The 19,165-nt window shown below is 35.3% G+C and overlaps 1 protein-coding gene across 1 annotated transcript in view; it reads right to left on the reverse strand.

The window, feature by feature from the left end:
- Nucleotides 1-19,165, reverse strand: part of LOC109050602 (low-density lipoprotein receptor-related protein 5-like) — a 59,825-nt gene that overhangs the window by 2,692 nt on the left and 37,968 nt on the right. The window contains exons 9-22 of the mRNA XM_042715154.1: nucleotides 13,998-14,214; nucleotides 12,562-12,851; nucleotides 11,110-11,336; nucleotides 9,534-9,718; nucleotides 9,093-9,416; nucleotides 7,612-7,808; nucleotides 6,771-6,973; nucleotides 4,491-4,681; nucleotides 2,841-3,050; nucleotides 1,918-2,043; nucleotides 1,571-1,807; nucleotides 639-749; nucleotides 296-529; nucleotides 48-190 (exon numbers count right to left, since the gene is read on the reverse strand). Of these exons, the coding sequence (XP_042571088.1) occupies nucleotides 48-190; nucleotides 296-529; nucleotides 639-749; nucleotides 1,571-1,807; nucleotides 1,918-2,043; nucleotides 2,841-3,050; nucleotides 4,491-4,681; nucleotides 6,771-6,973; nucleotides 7,612-7,808; nucleotides 9,093-9,416; nucleotides 9,534-9,718; nucleotides 11,110-11,336; nucleotides 12,562-12,851; nucleotides 13,998-14,214 (2,895 nt within the window). The remainder of the gene's footprint in view (nucleotides 1-47; nucleotides 191-295; nucleotides 530-638; nucleotides 750-1,570; nucleotides 1,808-1,917; nucleotides 2,044-2,840; nucleotides 3,051-4,490; nucleotides 4,682-6,770; nucleotides 6,974-7,611; nucleotides 7,809-9,092; nucleotides 9,417-9,533; nucleotides 9,719-11,109; nucleotides 11,337-12,561; nucleotides 12,852-13,997; nucleotides 14,215-19,165) is intronic.

Genomic DNA, 19,165 nt, shown 5'->3' on the forward strand with positions numbered 1-19,165 from the left:
TACAATGAATTAAACAATTAACAATAAACTGATAAATAGAAGAGTACCTGAGGGTAAAAGGCTCCTTTGGTGCTGGAAGAGCTACTGGATGATGCTCCCGTCACATGGTTCCTGTCGTAGAGAGGTGCCCCACTGCTACTGCTGCCCATGAGACTCACTGAGCTCATCATGGACTTCCCACAGGAAATACCTGCGGCACAGCGAGACAGACTCGTCACACACTAAACACTCATCACGGGCAGAGACATTATTAACCTTGACAGACTGCAGCAGCTATCAAACAGCAGACCTTTACCTGTAAAAGTACCGTGCTGTGAATTTGTGGGTGCGATGAAGTTGAGGGGCACGTGAGGGGTCCCGCTGATGTACTCATGTGGAAAGCCTCCATTAGGGCCCTTGTAATGGCGACACACGACTCTCTGACACACGAAACACATGCCTCCCATCACAAAGACAGAGAGGATGATGCCGATGACGGGGCCGATGGTGCTTGTGTGACGCGGAATGTCATTGGGGGTCGAAGGGAAATCTGTGAATGAGCCAAACAGGGATAAATATGTCTTGGAGGTAATGCTACATTCAAGTTATGGCATGCATGGTCAAACAACTCATGCTTTTTTTTGGTATGATAAACTTACCGCAGAAAAGCTCGTCAGATTTGTCGGCACAGTCTGCGAAGGAGTCACACTGCTGTTTCTTCAGAATACACTGGTTGTTGTCACAGCGGAACTGATTAGGCATGCAAATGGCTAGTGGGAAAAAAGCGAGAGGACAGATCAGTGACTGACACAACAACTAGTTTATAAAAATCAAAGAAGTGAAAAATTAAGCAGCATACATTTATGAATGCAAAACATTGGATTCAGTGTTTCCTATAAGAAATAGCTTTTTTTTAGAAGACAGTTTTAAAATGTACAACAAAAGTCTAAAACTCAGTGTGTCTGTAACTATACACTGTCATATGAACACCAGTCACTAATTTATTTTTTCAAGAGATATACAACAATACAACTGATTTTCAGCTCAATTCAATTTAGACATAAAAAACTGGGGTTCATTAAATGACTCAAGTGAATCATTTGAGCCAGTTCAGTGAGTCTGATCGATTAATTAAATAAGTCAGACGGATGAGTCCTGTTTCAGAATTATTTTTAATGATTCATACAATAAACTATTTGCACAAAGTTTGTTTTGAGGAGAGCACAATGTTGTGTTGACTATTTAATACTTTGTGACATCCAGTCACATTTTTGTACTTCCAAAAAACATTTTGGCAGCAACGCATGGGGCAAATCATGACTTCATTTAGAGCCAAATCTTATAAGTTTATAGTATTTGCTCATCCTGTTGAAAAAGAGAGCAGCTTGTCTGGTTTCTCCTGCTCTTTTAGCCATAATATCTAAGAACAAGCAATCCAAGATATCAAATTTTTATTAAAACCCTGTTCAAATATGAATTGCAATTTTTTGGCCAAACTGTACACCTCAAGATTGTGTGTTTTTACAGAATCAGTCACAGGTGGAAATTCTGGTAAATCAGCAGGTTCAAAGTGCGTAACAGTTGGACATACTGTCGCAATCCTGTTCATCAGAGCCGTCCGCGCAGTCGGGCTCTCCGTTGCAGCGCAGCTGAGAGTCCACACATTGGCCTTTGTCGCACTGGAACTGGAGTTCGGAGCAGATGGGGCAGTTCATCTCGTCACTGTGGTCTGCGCACTCTGCGATGCCATCACAGCGCCACGCCATGGGGATGCAGTCGATCTCGCCAGTAGCACAGGTGAACTGCTCACTAGAGCAGGTGGGAGGCTCTGAGGGGGGTTATGGGTAAATATGTGATCAGCACGGATGCATCAAATCCGACTGGTGCATTTTCAGTTACATGCTACAGATACATGTGTGCATTTATGTTAAAACGTACCTCCACAGCTGAGCAGATTTTGAAGCAGCACCAGGTGCATGGGACACGAGCAGCGAGGCGTCCCATCGCCCTTAGCAATGCAGATGTGGGAGCAATCTCCGTTGTTACGGGAACAAGGGTGGGATGCTGTTACAAAGATTAAAGGATAATACAACTCTTTAATCACAGGAACTCTGAGGCCACTTCTTTATGCAAACCGATTTTGACAACATACGATTTTTGCAACTCAACTGATTAAAACACTCAACTAACAGTGGAAATTCGTTTAGATGTTGTTGATTAGTCTGACAATTCATATAGGTAGCTAAAAAAAGAAACTGGGCTCTCTTTATAGGTTTCAAGACAAGCAAGCAAAATATGCATATTTTTTTTGCAAACAAGATCAAACATACTGTTAAATTACTTAAATTAATTCTAAATAATATAATCTTAAATACATGACTGAAAATAATTTAGGATTACATTTAATATTATAACTAATAATTAATAAACAACTTATTTTAAAAACATTAATAGTATAATACAATCATTTATTTATATTTTCATACTAGTAGATCATCATATTATTGCAGTATAGTAAAAGACAAGACATTTCTGTTCTGCCATCCATAAGATAAATAATATAATACATTCTTATTTAAATTAAAATAATTTAATTTAAACAATTTAATCAATAAAATGTATTAATCATATATTTATATTATTGTACTATAGTAGATCATTATATTCTAGAAGTATAGTAAGTGGCAGAAGAGCTTTCTGTTCTGTCATTCATAAAGTAAATAATATAATAAATTCTAATATAAATTATATTATATTATATTATAGATTATATTAGACTAGACTGGTAGCTCACAAGGTTTTCAGAACAAAGCTTATGTGTTATTATTTAAAAAATATAATGAAAACATCTGTGAATTTACCAAACTCCTCTGGTTCCATGTACTCCACCGCGTGGATGCCGGTCAGGTATTGGAGTCGCCCCTGAATGCGGGTCCTCTTCTCTCCGGTCAGCTTGTCCACGCTTTCGATCATCTGCTGCTGTTTATCGATCCAGTACAGGTGATCGCCCAACACAGTCAGACCGACAGGCTGAAGGATGTTGGAGTCCTGGAGAACGATACGATTGGCCCCTGGGAAGCAAACAAAGAGATCCAGAGAGTCATAATTCAGGTTGTGTCACAGTATAAATCATATATCTTTTCACCCTTTGTGTTGGTCATTTGGCTGCAAAGGGGAGTACTGTTACGCAAGCAGATTAGACGTGGCTTAAGGTGTGACCATCTGTCTTATGCTAACATCAAACATCAGAGCTCAGCATCTGGAGAGACTTTGCTTTCTGGCAGCTCATTGGCAATAACAAAGTGATGGAGTGATTTTCAGTGACAAGGCACTTAAATAACCTCAGAAGAATGAACTAGGTTATAGTCCATCAAATTCTTCATTAGAGCTTTGTCAATGTATACACCATGTTTAGACAACACAGACTATACTGTTTTGATTAGTTTAGACTAGATGGTATTGATAATATGCAGCGTAAGTATAGACAGTGCCTGGCCTGCACTCTCCGTCTTTATTTGTTTGGTTTCCATAGCTCTGTCACTTGACATGTTTAGAAGATCAAATCTCATTGGAGAGGTCAGAAACTTGTCCTTGTTTCACACGGTGTTCCAGAATACTGCAGAACTGATTGCAATCAATTTGCCCACGGGCGATACAATACAAGACAAGAAACAAAAACATTCTGAGCATGAGATTCAGTGACATGTATGGCAACATGATGAGTGAAAAGACCTAATATTTCTGGCAAAGTTCTGACATCAAAATTGATCTTCAAAATAAATGACTAACATTGAGTTGTGTGGGAACATTTCGTTTTTCAAGTCTTAAATCATAACATTTTGGTACAATAGTAAAAGCAACACAATGTTCCTCATTAGAATTGCACAGATCTATTTTACATTACTTTTGTGTAAAAATAACTCATTTTATTTTTAAAACTCAAAGTTCACAAATTGTTATGCTGAAAATTAGGAATGCACAGTATATTGTTATTTTGCCATTATTTATATACCATTATAATATTCATTAATATTTTGAATAAGCTTTTATTTTAACATTTTAACTGTAATTTTATTTTATTTTTTATTAATTTTTAATGTGCTTTTGCCTTTTTTTTATATTTTAAAATATTTCAGTTTTATTAAGATTTATTTATAATACTTCAACTACATCAACAAAATTTCCAAAATTTATTTAATTTTAATTTTTTATAAAATTATATAATTAATTTAAACTAATATTATTTTTTAAGTTTTAGTTACATTAAATCTGATTGGCACCATATTAGTTATGGATATGTTATGGATATTTACAGTAATTTTTCAATACAATTACCAATATAAATACTCATATAAAACAGACCTGTGGACTTTTGAATCCCCCAGTGTATTTTTAAAAATAAGTAATCATACCTTTTGATTTACATTTTATATACATTCTCAATTCAGTTTCACATTTAACTACCATATATACACCATAAGATATGCAAGCTAAAATATAGTAGTATTTACCAGACAGGTCACTGCTCTCAATTCGTTTCAGGTCCGCGTCCACCCAGAACAGTTTGCCCAACTTGTTGTCCAAAGCCAGTGCCACAGGGCGGATCAAACCAGTGGTGAAAAGGGATTCACGCTCCGTCCCATCCAAAGACGCACCTTCGATTTTAGCCGAACGATCCTGGACAGTAGTGAAATACATGTAGCTGTGGGAAAACAAAAGAGGTTTGAAAGTTACATACCATTTTCCTATTTTTAAAAAAGTAGTAAAAACGTGACAAAAATGTGGGGCAAAGTGACTTTAATTGGAGGTCTTTCAACATTTAATGAAAGTGTCTGTAGTAATTTATTTTATTGAATTGCATAGCAAACACATGATCTGTAGGAATGGATAAACACTCTTTTTTTGAACAGAGGGAACAACTTTGATGGGGCCATGTTGTTTTGACTGTGTGGGAGAAATGGTGTATATCTTCACACATCCCAAAAGCCCTTTGGTCCTAATGTTATGTCTAGACTAGTTTGTGATAACTTTCAAAGGTGTGTTTGCTCCTTTTGTTTTCAGACACTGTCTGGGAATCCCACAATTTGCATCTGTTAGCAATTTTGTTTGGATGAAAAAAACAGAATGCCGATATAGATATTGTAGAGTACAGTGCTTGATTGACTTTGAAAATGAGACAATCAAAACTGAAACTATCACAACATCAAAGCAAACCACTTAAAAAAAACCTGTTACTTCCTTTGGGAAAAGTTTGGAGGATTTACATGATATGTGATGCATTTCCAATGCTAAGATGGGAACAGAAGAAAAGAATAAACCTCAAAATTGGTTTGGCTGATGGATCTGAAGATGCCTTCTCTGAGTCAGAGCACTATGGAGTGTTATGTACTCGTTCAACGTCTGCCAAAGTCTGACTTTAGCTTGGGGAATGTAGCATATTGTGTATTAAATTTCCCACCTGCAACTTTAAACAAATCCTTATGTGAACATCTTTCAAGATTTTTGATCCTCAACGATCTGAAAATCTAAATAAAGCAATGCTTCGTCAATTTCACGAGATTTTGAGGTTGTCGGATTTGACGTCATTTTGGATCAAATCTAACGTCTACTTATGCGTGAAGTAAACAAACCAACTTTTAGAGAGGTTCAATTCAAGATATTGACCAGACAAATCAGGCACAACGAATGAAGAGGTTATCATGTGAATTAAAAACTAAATCACTTGAAAATTTCTTTAATCCATATTTTTTTGTGAATCTAAATGTAAAAAACTATTAAAATAATTTTTGTTAATTGAAAATGTTAAAATAAAATATTAGATGAAAGCCTTAAATTTAAAATAAGTAGAAATGGTATAAAATAGAAATGTTGCCTTTTTATGTGACTGAAATATATTTTTAATTTTAATGAAAATGACTGAGACTAAAACTAAAATATAGATAAACAAAAGCCCCCCCCCCAAAAAATAATAAAATAATAATACACACACATACATATATATATATATATATATATATATATATATATATATATATATATATATATATATATATATATATATATATATATATATATATATATATATATATACATATATACATACACACACACACACACACACACACACACACACACAAGCTAATTTAAAATAATAATAAATACTATAAAAATATGGAAATAATACTAAAATAAGATTCTATTTAGCCATCTCATAAACAAAACAGCAAGATCTGGCAAAATTAGGGATAAATGCAATGAGCTTAATCTCAGATATGCTTGTTTTTGTGCCATAATTTGACTGTCCTGCCACTCTTACTAGAGAAGTCCCCTCCACCCAACTTATTCGAGGCCGTGAGGGTGAGACGCAAATAGAAAACCCACTGATGACAGTCACACTAACAATGGGACACACAATTACAGTGCATGCAGCCAACGCCTGCGAATGGTCGACCCGCTAGCAAGAGCCGCAGCACGGGGACCACAGAGGGCCATCTGTTCTACATATTTGGCTATTGGAGAGGCCTGGATGGAATCAAGAGTTTTCCTACAATATAAAAGAAATGGCGAAGTGCCCCGTCATTAGAGTATCCGATTCTATGCCGCAATTTCAAGTCAGCCAGCCATAAATCAATAACCATTTGATAAGGTGTTGTTATGTTTATGGTAAGGAGCCAAACCAAAGTTGAATAATAAAATCTGGCCCTGAGGTTATGGATGAACAGTTCAATTTAATGCAAGTTGTAATGTTAATGACATGCCCTATATTTTATTTTGCTAATTAATGATCGTACCCTTTCTCAGCATTCACCACGATAGCGCGAGGCTTGTCCACCTCATCCTTCAGGACCTCCCCGATCACATGGCCATCCATGCGATGGATGTTGATGGTGTTGGTGGTCTCGCAGGTCCAGTAGACGGTGCGACTGTAGGGGTCCAGACTCAAGTCATGAGGCTGCTTTGGGTGGAGGTTGGTTGGGGTCATCACTGTGGACGCCTGGATAATTCAGACCAATTTAAATTAGAACTAATATATAATTACATATGCTGAATAATTAATCAAATTAACCCCAAATAATTCATTTATCACATCATACATCACATCACATAATAATAATTTTATGAAAATAATGTAAATATAATTTCACGGTCAGATATTAAGAAATGGTTTTAAATATAAAATATTTAAATTATTAATTACAATAAATTAATAATAATTATTAATATAACAAGTGATATAATACTATAATATTATTATTATTAATAATAATAATTGTTATTATCAAGATGATAATAATAATAATAATGTCAGCATATAATTATTTGCTGAATAATTAATCACAACTGATTAAAGAATGAGGAAAATGGTTTGTAATACAATAGGATTGTACAAAAAGTGGGTCAGTATTAATAAGAAATTATTATTATTATTATAATGTTGATAATAGCAAATATTGGTCCACTGATCCACTTTTTGCACTTTCTTAATTTTGTAATACTACTACTAATAAAAATATATTCTTCAAATAATATTCAATTAAATAACAATAAATATAGTATAAATATTAAATAACAGATACAGTGAGTAAACTCTTATGATCAAGTAACATCAAGATTGTTTGACTGAACAGTCACCTGACTGCCATCGTCTCGGGCACTGCGGATGTTTTGTCGACCATCCACCCAGTAGATCAGGCGCTCCAGAGGGTCGAAGCTGATGGCGCGCAAGTTCTTCATAATGTGGATGGGTAGAATCATGTCTGGACTCTGTTCTCCCAGGACCATTCGACTGATGGAGCTCTTCTGGCTGAAGAGCAGGAAGCTAGAGGGCGCTGTTGAGCAAAACAAGAAGAAGGCGAGAATAAGGGATCCAAACAAAGTTATAGGAGCACAGGTCAACAATGGAGATTTCTTTTGCCAGCTCCATTCCTCTGATCAGCAGGTGAAGGTCAGCTAAATGCAATCATACGAACTAAACGCAATCAGCCTTTCCCTCCAGGCTATGAAAGAATGAAAAAAACGAGGGAGTAAAAACACAAGTAGAAACACATTAGCGTTGCCAAGACCTCTGCACTCTTGGCCAAACACTCTCACCGTGCTTGTTTAATCCAAGTTCTGTCGTTTTTAAGCTTATAAGGAATTAAATGCATATGACTGAGTTTTGAATGGCCGGGAGCCATTGTTTTCTAACGCCGTTTCAATCTGCCAACTGCATCCTTAAAACCCATGACTCACTTTAATGTCTGTAAAACCCAGTGAACTTTATGGCTGGGAGACCATAGATTACTTTACCCCTGATGGCTGCTAAAATCTCCAATCAGTGCATTTTAATAAGGGTTCAGCAATAAGAACAATATTATGAAATAATAATAATAATCATTAGTAATAGTAGTAGGATAAAGTATAAACATTCTATATATGTTTATACAACAGTAGTAATAATAGTAAATATAATATTTACACACACACACACACACACACACACACACACACACACATATAAATATATGTATCAGTAATAATAATAATTTGTTTGTTTATTACTTTTTTACGCCATGTCAGCATCATGGCTATGTACATGGCAAAAAAGTTCGTAATAATAATAATAACAACAACATTATTATACTACATATAAACACTAACAAATATATTATTAAAATATATATAAACATTCAACATATAATAATCATTACACATCTCAACATTTTATATAATAATAATTATAATAACATGTATTATTATTATTATCATCATATTGATTTATTATTAGTAGTATTATTAATTAATTAAAAATATTTAATAATATTGTCCTTGTTGTTGAACCCTGATTAAAATTCACTGTTGGGATTATAATATTGCAATGATATTCATAATTAATAATTAATTACATAAATTGTAAACAATTCTAATAATTATTACAATTATTAGTATTATTACTAATACATTCTGTAAAAATATTGGCAGGGAAAATAAAATCTATATTACCTGCTCATATCAACCAGAAGATAATTTATTTATTTATTTTTTACTGTTCAGCCATAAAATAATTAGAAGCCAAAGGAAGAACAATGGTACAAAATGTAGCGACTTCTAAAAATCTCTACACCAAAACTCACAGCTGCAGTTGTGTCCGTTTGCCTCTAGGGTGTAGTGGGAAGCGCAGCGGCACTGGGCTCCAGAAGGTGATGCTAGGCAGAGGTGGGCGCAGTGGCCGTTGTTCTGTGAACACTCGTTGGCACCATCTTGTCTGGAGGAGTGGAAAACCAGGATGTCCATGACATACTCCAGGTGCCCTTGTACCACCGTTCGGTTCAAGCCACTGCGTTTGTCCGCCCGCTCGATGCTGCGCAGGTTCCAGTCAGTCCAGTAGATGTAATCGCGATACTGGGTCAAGCCAAAAGGATGAGGAAGATCATCGGCCACTATCTCTCTCTGCAAACCTGAGGACGATAAACAATGCTTTTAGTTGATTAAAGTTGGTTGGAGGGTCTAATATTGCATGGTTTTAAGAGGCATTTCTGATGATTGTGGGATTTTGAAAACCTATGATTTGTCACCTTGCATGTTTGTTGACTCAATCATGCTGGTGTCCAGGTCTGTCCAGTAGAGCCGCTGGTCGATGAAGTCAATTGTGAGACCGTTGGCTCTGCCCACTTTGTCCACCAAAGTCACAATGTTACTGCCGTCCATGTGAGCTCGAGCTATCCTGGGTCGACCTCCCCATTCAGTCCAATACATGTACCTGCAAACCCAAAATATTTACATTTATAAACCAAATACCTGTACTATTAATTTATTAGTCATTTTTATTTGTTATATAATAATATTTATTAATCATACATTCAAACATTTAATTATTAATCGTAAATAACAAATCAAGAAATCATAAAAATATTAAAAAAATATATATATAAAAGAGATAGTGCTATGTATTAATTTATGAATGAATAAACATATATAACATATACATAAAAATATAAAGAATGAATGAACGAACAACAAATTAATGTTTATCTACAGTAAAAATGAAAATAAAATATAAATACAATAAAAATAATGTACTATTAATTTATTAGTCATTTTATTTGCTAAGTAATTAATTTAGTTATTATATTATATGAATTAACCATACATTACTTAATACATATTCAATAAATAAGCATTAATAACAAATAAAAATGATAAAAATATTCATATTAGACACTATTTATACAAAATATTTAAAAAAATTTATAGTTTAATTTATAAATAAACTAATTTATAAAATACAATGAATAAATTGTCTAGCTACAGCAAATTAAATCTTTTTATTTGCTATATAATTATTAAAATAACATGAATCATATTAATTAATAAACATTTAATTAATAATCATTACTAACAAAAATAAATAAATTGTTGCTTGATACTTATGTTATTATAATATTTATACATAATACTTAAAGATAAGAATACTCATATGTATAAGTTTATAAATAAATAAATTTGTAAAATATATAATAATAATAATAATAATGTCTAAGCATCAAATCAGCATAATAAAAAAAAAAATAATAAATGTTTAGTCTAGCCACAGCAAAAGCTTGTTGGCTGAGCTGCCAATGTTAAACACTGCAAATATTACTTTCCCCCCATTGGGTACGCAGGCAGTGAAAAGCACACCTAACTAACCCCTCAGCCCACTCAATACACTACTAGGCTAAGAGTCAACTGAGTCAACACCTCTCAGTATTAAGGTGAGAAGAGACAATGCTGAAGAATGCGTTGGCTAATAGAGGCAGTCGTGCCTCAGAAGCCACAGGAATGCCTGCCGAGTGCTGGAGGACATGACTTTACTCCTCTGAGCCGCATGCAGGGGCTGCGGCATGTTGCCACTTGTCTTCTGCCACACATACAACTTGATGCCCCAAGGAAGCACTGTAATACCAATGGGTGTGTCTGTGTTTGATTATGTGGCCGTTAAATCAGATATTTAACTAGTGGTAATCGATTAGCAAACTTCCAGAGGGCTACAAAATGTAGGAAGCCTATGGTTAACCAAAACACAAGCGGATGGGTGAAGATGTGTACACTTTACAGTGCAGTGCACATGCAACATGGTTTTGCAACGGACTTTAAAGCTAGTGTTCCTACCCATTGGCAGGATCCAGGGCAAGAGAGCGAGGGTTATCCAGGTCTTTGCAGACCAGCACTTGTCGGTACTGGCCGTCCAGACGGGCCACTTCAATACGGTTGGTGCCTGTATCAGCCCAGTAGAGGTTTCGACCCATCCAGTCCACAGCCATACCCTCGGGATAGTCCAGGCCAAACTCAATGACCGGTTCAACCGAACTGCCATTCATAAAGGCTCTGCTGATAGTCTAAACAAAAATGAATATATCTGATATAAATATATAATATAAATCTTTGTAAAATATATACACACACAATCATGCAAAAAGCCCAAAATGCTTTTTTTGAGCTTTTAAGAACTAGGCTAGCTGCTACATGCTGATGCTAAAACAAAGTACTCATTTATTAGTCATTTGGAAATTTATGATAAATTACATTTGCAAGAATAATTATGAATGATATTTATTAACTGATAAATAAATGTATTCTTTATTATTGAATAGAAATGAATAGGCTAAAAGTAGTAGTCATTACTTGCTAATGAAGTTACTCATATTTATATATAATATTAATATTCTATATTTATGAATACATTAAAAAAAACTGGATGAACGTTTAATCTAATTAATAACAGGAAATTCATCATAAAACAATGATTTGAATGTTTGTTTTTAATTAGTGTTGTTTGTGCTAGAGGGTTTGGATATATCTTCTACAATAACTATATTCTTTGTAACCATTTTTTTTTATCAAACTAGATTATTAAATGTAAAAAAATATATATATATAAATAATTTTATTATTTAAATATTTCTATTGAGAAAAGAGCCTTAAATACATGATGTTAAAATGTTAAAAAATAATATAAAATATACAAAATATAAAATAGCCACTAACTGCTTTTAAACATATTTTAAACAGTTTTCTTGTCTCAGTAGCATATATCACAATTTTAAAAGCATTAACTGCTGCAACAGATATTTTTAAACATATTTTAAAGTTTTTTTTTTTATATACCACTTAATGCTGTGAAAGAGTGTAGACTAGTTATTCCACACTGGTTTGAGAGGGTTTATGCTAGTTAGTGCTGGTTTAGCTGGTGGATTAGTGTTGCCATACTGTTCACCCGCACAATGTTTCTAAACACCTTCTTATAACCATTCTTAATGTTTTACAAGGAAAGACAATGTTATCTTTAAACTGCAATACAAATGTAATCATCACAACATTGAAAAAGACAGGCTGCTTTAGATCTTTTGTAGATTTCTTTCCCACTGATGTTTAAAAACTTTGGGGGAGGTAAACATCCAAATCAAAAATTCAAAAAATCACAATAATCCTGACTTTGATTTTAATGTCCAATCATTCATTCAAAATGTCACAAGAAATCACTCACCTCCACAGCGTTCTTTCTCAACATGAGGTAAGACACACTGAAGTTAAAATCATGATGGACACAAAAGTAGTCCATACCTTGGTGATGACATCTGTCCAGTAGATCCTATTTTCCAAAACATCAAAGTCCAGTGCGGAGACCTCCTTGACCCCGGTGAGTGGGATGGGCACGTCGTTGCTGTTGGTGCCCAGAGAGATGCTGCGTATGTCAGCGCGGTTGGTGAAGAGCAAGAAAGCTTCTGGGACCACACAAGTGCGCAGGTCACTCAGCAACTCCAAGCCCATGGGGCAGGCGCAGCTCAGACCTTGAGGGCGATGGAAGCACAGGTGACTGCAGCCACCGTTGTTTTCCGCACAGCCGTTAGTGCCTGAACACACACAAATGGATCTAAACTATGGCTCAACATCATGGACATGCATTGATCTCATAATGATAAAGTGTAGCTGTCTGAAGTCCTCCTGTTAGTTTTGTGGCAGAAAACATTTTTTAATAACTGAATCTATTTATAAATTAAATATTACATTATATTATTTTTAACATTAAATTTTTAATAATAATAATATTATTATTATTTTGTTCATAAGTATGAAAGAATTGAATTACATTATTTGTATATAAATATTTATAAATAAAAAAATTAAGTATATATTTTTTCATAAAATAATATAAAATATAAAATAAAGAATAATAATTTTATTTAGCATATTCTATATTATTTCAGTAATTAATTTAGTAAGATTTCAGGGGTATTTAAAATATTTTTCTAAACAATTCAAAGGTGTTTGAAATTTTTTGTCCAGATTTCTAGAATCAATAAATAGTGAAGAAGGTCACTGGATATGTTAAAGACTAATTATCAGCTATACATCATAATATGTAATCACATAATTAATAAAAAAAAAGTAATTAGTGACTAAAAAAGTAATCTGATGAGGGTTCAACATTCTACTGGCAGGGTCGGGGGAGTGGTTCAAAGTTTTACTTGTCCTGCCAATAATTTCAAAAAATAAAATTGTTGGTGTTCTCATTGTTTTTGACTCATGTTATATTTTATTCTAGTAAATAAGCTTATATGTCACCAACATTTTAGATACCAATTACATTTTACAGAACACAACGCACGAGTACTGAATGGAGTTGTCTTTCGCATCTTGCTCGAATGCTTTAAAAGTTGCTTGATTTTTTTATTTAGCAATGCTTAAAAACACATGCAAATGATTAACTTTTGTGAAGACGCAGGGGTGGCCCGATCGGGGCCAATTTCATCACTGTCCTGAACATCTTTCATACTGGCTCCAGGTAATCGGGCAGTTCTTATTGTCGAGCCCTGTGAGTTATGAGAATGTAACAGGCCTATAATCTAATTATAAGTACTTAATTTTTGGAATCTGATTATGTAACACACATTACTACACAGTACTTCATATATCACTATCCTGTTTTTCAATGTACCTTACAGGAGGACCATTAAAACATTTCAGGTCAGAATGGTATTAAAAGTAAAAGATCGTACCAAAGGTCTCTGAGACTTTAGTGGCTTTGAGACCCATGAGGTCAGGGAGCTGCTCGACGATGACCTCACGGGTGCCGTTGGCGATGTGAACTCTTTCGATGCTCCTCCGCTGCCAATCCGTCCAGTAGATATACTCCCCCAGCAGTGCAAATCCAAAGATATGAGGTAGTTTGTCCTCTAGAATGGTCATCCTATTAGTGCCATCCACATTAATGACCTGTGACAGAAAAAAATAATTAGGTTTTGTCCCTGGTCACCATTCACTTTGACCGTATGGAAAAGAGCATCTCCTTTTGCGTTCTATTACATTAGGATGAGCAGCTGACAACATTTTTTATTTTTAAATGAACTATCTCTTTAAGAAAACTGTCAACTGTAGGTGGTCACATCAAACAATTTCAATTAACAGCAGAAAACAGGAAACAAACGAACAAATCAGCCTGGATCTGTTTACGTTTGCCAAACAGCTGTACACCACATGCACCACTGGACAGATCTCCAAATACTCAGATATTTGAACTGCCATAATTGCAGTATCCTAATCCAAACCAGCTAGGATTTCCCAATTGTGGAAAAAAAAATCCCCAACCAAATATGTAACTGCCAAAAAGAGTAGCTATTTTAAGTCATTACAGAGTACGCAAGCTTGAGCATGACTCTTTGAATCTCTACGTTTAGTGCTTTTTCACTAAAGAAAGACTACACAATCATTCCTATTTCAGTGAATGTGACAAAATAAGATTCCAGTCTCAAGGGTTGCATTACTGGGAGGGAAATAATGCAAACTGATATAGGGAGTGGAGCCAGGACATGCCTGACTCTTAAAAAAGAGAGGGAGAAAGCAAGAGAAAGTGACAGATGGGAGGTTGAAACCAAGTGGGTTGCTGGGAATTGGGTTTGTTTCTGAAAAGGTTGCAATTACCGTTTCTGGAAACCGGCCTGACATTACTACTTCTCAAAATAGACGGCTTTCCATTTTTCACATTTAGCGAATGGGTGTCAGTTGCAGTAAATGCTACCCACCTAATCAAATACATTCTGGAAAAAGCTTGAAACTGGTGAAAAACTGCAACGAAAAACCTCGAAAGCTACCAGCTTTATCCGAGCTTATTATGAAGGCCCGCAACTCATCTGAGTTCTAACACTTGTGTTTTCTTTCCAATACCAGAAAACACCATTTCAACACTTTCTTGAATTAATGTTGATAAAAGGATTCCATTATATATATATATATATATATATATATATATATTATACATGTAATGTACTCATCATGAAGTCATTACTGGAATGCATCCATGCTTTTTATGTTGCAAAAGCTATTGGGAGTTTTTGACATCCTAGACCTGTGCAATCAGACACTAAGAAATGCATTTTTTACTATTTAAAAACCGCCTGCAGCCAGATGTCTTTGTTTGCCGAATGAAACGCATGACAGTTTACTCTATCATGTCTTCTCCCTGAATGATGAATGAGATTATGAACGCTCAAACGAGCAAGTCAAGACTGAGTGACGGGCGTATTAATGCAGCATATTGTTCCTGGGTAAAGTAGCTCTGCGAACAAAGACTTCCTGTGCGCTGTCTTTGCCAACCCAGAGTTCTTCCTGTGAGGACCAGTGGAGGGGTTTTTGGGATTGGGGTGGCTGCCAGCGGCTGCCAGGGAGTGGTGTCCACCTGATTTATTTCTGTAATGAAGGCCTGCGGAGTGGCTGACTCTCTGTCTCAGTAAAGAAAGCAAGAAGAGAGATGGAAAAGAAATAAGTGCACATTATTTTAAATTAGCACCTTCCTTTCTCAGTAATTTCAGCACTATGGTGGAATCTTGTGGGGGGTTGGGAGGGAAGCTGGTATATTTGCCACCTCTGAGAAAGTTAAGGCTATGCAGGAATAGCATATGAACATACTATGTGTAGTATTCTAGGAGAATGCAGTATGTATACTGTGCAAAACCCATTTAAACCTACTACTTTTCCAGAAAATATTAAATTCCGAGCAGAACTAACTGCATTAAGTACTGTATCCCATGATGCAACACGCTTCCATTTCCAGAGTGACAAATGAACTGAAACTATCCTTTTACATAAAGTCATGTGACATCCAACATGCCACACATTTTACATACATAAAGTCATGTGACATCCAACATGTGTTTCATTTTGCATACTGCTTAAAGTAATAAAAAAAAAGTTTACTGTTCCACATCGTGTACATATAGCACTTTTTATTTAAAAATGGTACACAGTATATGCTATGCATGCAGTTGGCACTACACTAGTATTGCATACTGAACACAGGTAGATGATGTCTTTAACAGAGAAGGTGGTCTTGTGGATGGTTTGTGGTGTTTTGGTACTTGGAGAAGGAAGAGAGATGGGAAGGTAAGTTACAGTTGTTGTGAAAGCCTCCTCTTTCCTCACAGTTTGAGACAGCGGAGGCGCTGACACTCTGGAGGAATGCTAACAGACACAGACAGTGGGCTGAAACCACAATGGTGCATTTTTCTTACACTCCTCCTAACACATAGACGTCTCGTGGGTTTAATCTGGGCGCCTTCCTGCGGGATGCAGACTTTTCTCAACCCTGAAGAAAGGTTAGAGGCCTACAGCACTGTATGAAGGAGAGAAACATGATGAGATGGGCCAGAGCTAACAAAAAATCTGACACCATCACTATACCACAGTACCACCACAATATTTTTTTTTTACTAAGGAGGTGATATGAACATGCGTTTCAAGCTGCTTTCTGTCTTCTGAAAAGGCCACGACAGGGTTTTCAAGGGAGGAGGGGCTCCAGACTACAAAAGTGTTTGGTTTTTCCCACCTCCTTCACAAAGCCACTGACACATGACGTGACAAAATGGTGTTTCTATGGCACCAGTAAAGAGCGTCGACACAAAACACACACATGGACCTTTCTGGAGGCCTATCAGACATCTTGTGTGGTACTCTACAAATGAACCAATTCAAAAATTACTTTACTATCACTTAGTTTGCGGTCAGACACAAAAATATTAAGCATCACAACAATGATAAAAAGAAAGATTCATGAACACCCAATCATCATATTAGAATGAATGAAAGGTCATGTGAAACTGAAGACTGGAGTAATGATGCTGAAAATTCAGCTTTGCCATCCCAAGAATAAGTTATATTTTAAAATCTATTAAAACGGAAAAGTTATTTTAAATTAGAAAAATATTTCACATTTTTACTGCATTTTTGACCAAATAAATGCAGCCTCAGAAAGCAGAACGGACTTCTTTCAAAAATTAAAAAAAATAAATCTATAAATAATATAATAATCTACAGACGCAATTCTACTGTTTTAACATTTTTAAAAAAATAACTTTGTGGAATACACAATCTTACAAGGTTTTAAACACATTGTTTTCTCAAGCTTCAGGAAAAAAAAAAAAAAAAAAAAAAAAAACCCGGTTTGGCCCTATTTCCCCATACTTTAAGTGAAATAGGAATTCTTTCCACTTGTGTAATCAGGAGTTTTATTGGATGGCATACCTTGCCGACATCTGTTTCCCTTTTTCTGCACAGCGTTGGACATTGTTCCTCTTGCACTGACCCCTCCTGTCCACTCCACCATTGCATCCCAGCAGCATTCCTCAAATCCTGTTCTATGAAATCAAACTAGCTTGCTTGTTTCAGCGGGAGTTGAGTGAAAGGGAAAGGGTGAGGTGCTACAAAACTACTTCGCTGATCTATCGCAAAATCAAAAATGTTCGTTTAAGAGATCAAGTTTGCAGCTGATCAATTAACAACCACAGCAAAGTTTCTGGAGTATTTCTGGAGTGTTTAAGGGGGATGGGAGAGTGAAATGAGGGGAAGCTGATGGGGGGAAGGTGAGGTCCATAGAAACGCATGGCTGCCAGTGCACACTGAGGCTGTGTGTGTTTAAGGAGCGGCCAGCTGCCGAACCCCCTTTAGACCCCAGCAAACACAGGAAGGTCTCTGGAGGTCACCCAAACACACAAAAGCAGACTCTGGGGGACTGAAGACTGAGATTTTAGATACAATTCTAAAACTTGTTGTATATAGAACACTTACATAGAAGCTGAATGTGCTTGCAGTGTAGCTAACAGGTTTGAACAAATGCAAAAATAACTACATCAAGTAGTTAAACTGAAATAGTTATTTATATTTTCTGAATCAATCAATTATATAAATTTTCTAATGAAATTCATTACATATGTATAAAAACATATACATGTGATAAAAATGAAAATGCAAAAATATTAAGCAAGCACAACTGTTTTCAACATGGATAATAATCATAAATGTTTCTTGAGCAGCAAATCAGCACATTAGAATAATTTCTGAAGGATCATGTGACACTGAAGCCTGGAGTAAAGATGCAGAAAATTCAACTTTGCATCACAGAAATAAAATATATTTTTTTAAAATATATTCAAGCAGAAAACATTTTAAAATGTAATTATATTTCACAATATTACTGTTTTTTACTGCTTTATAATCAAATAAATGCAGCCTTGGTCTTAAAATGAAATCCTACCATTCCCAAATTTTTGAATCAGTTCTATGTATATCTGATAAATAATTAAAATAATTAATAATTATAATTTTTTAAAAACAGAATAATTTAAAAATAAAACAAATATTCTGTTTATCACACTGCTAAATTCACAGCCTGGCTAATAAATTGTACCACAAAAACTTGCACTTTGATGGTGCTCCTGTCAGCAGGAGACTTTCTTCTCGCTTACAAAAATGCTATTCATTTTTTAGAGAGACAATTAGACATGGCCATCGAAACTGAAAGAAGGGTGTGTCTTTTTTCTCTTTGACAGCCTTTTTTTCACTTCACAGAGAATTATGCGCTGAGAATAGAGTGCAAACCCTAATTTTGATGTGGAAAAACATAAAACATACACAACAAAGCCCCCCAAAAAAGTCTCATCAATAATGGCAAAAAGTCAAGATGCTGTTTTTTTTTTCTTCTTCAAAGCCAGATTGTAAAAAGTGTCCGGGCACCAGGGTGCCAAGCAAATTCAGTATGAAGGCAAACGAGGTGACAGCATGGCCTCTGAAAACACAGAGCTATTGAAAAAGGACACAGCAGAATTAAATGAAGGCTGAGCTCATCAAAAAACATTTCGAAGTACAATACAGAAATGCTAATCTCATAAAGGCTGTT

The sequence above is a fragment of the Cyprinus carpio genome, chromosome A25 (assembly GCF_018340385.1).
Source record: "Cyprinus carpio isolate SPL01 chromosome A25, ASM1834038v1, whole genome shotgun sequence".
Classification (NCBI taxonomy): Eukaryota; Metazoa; Chordata; class Actinopteri; order Cypriniformes; family Cyprinidae; genus Cyprinus; species Cyprinus carpio.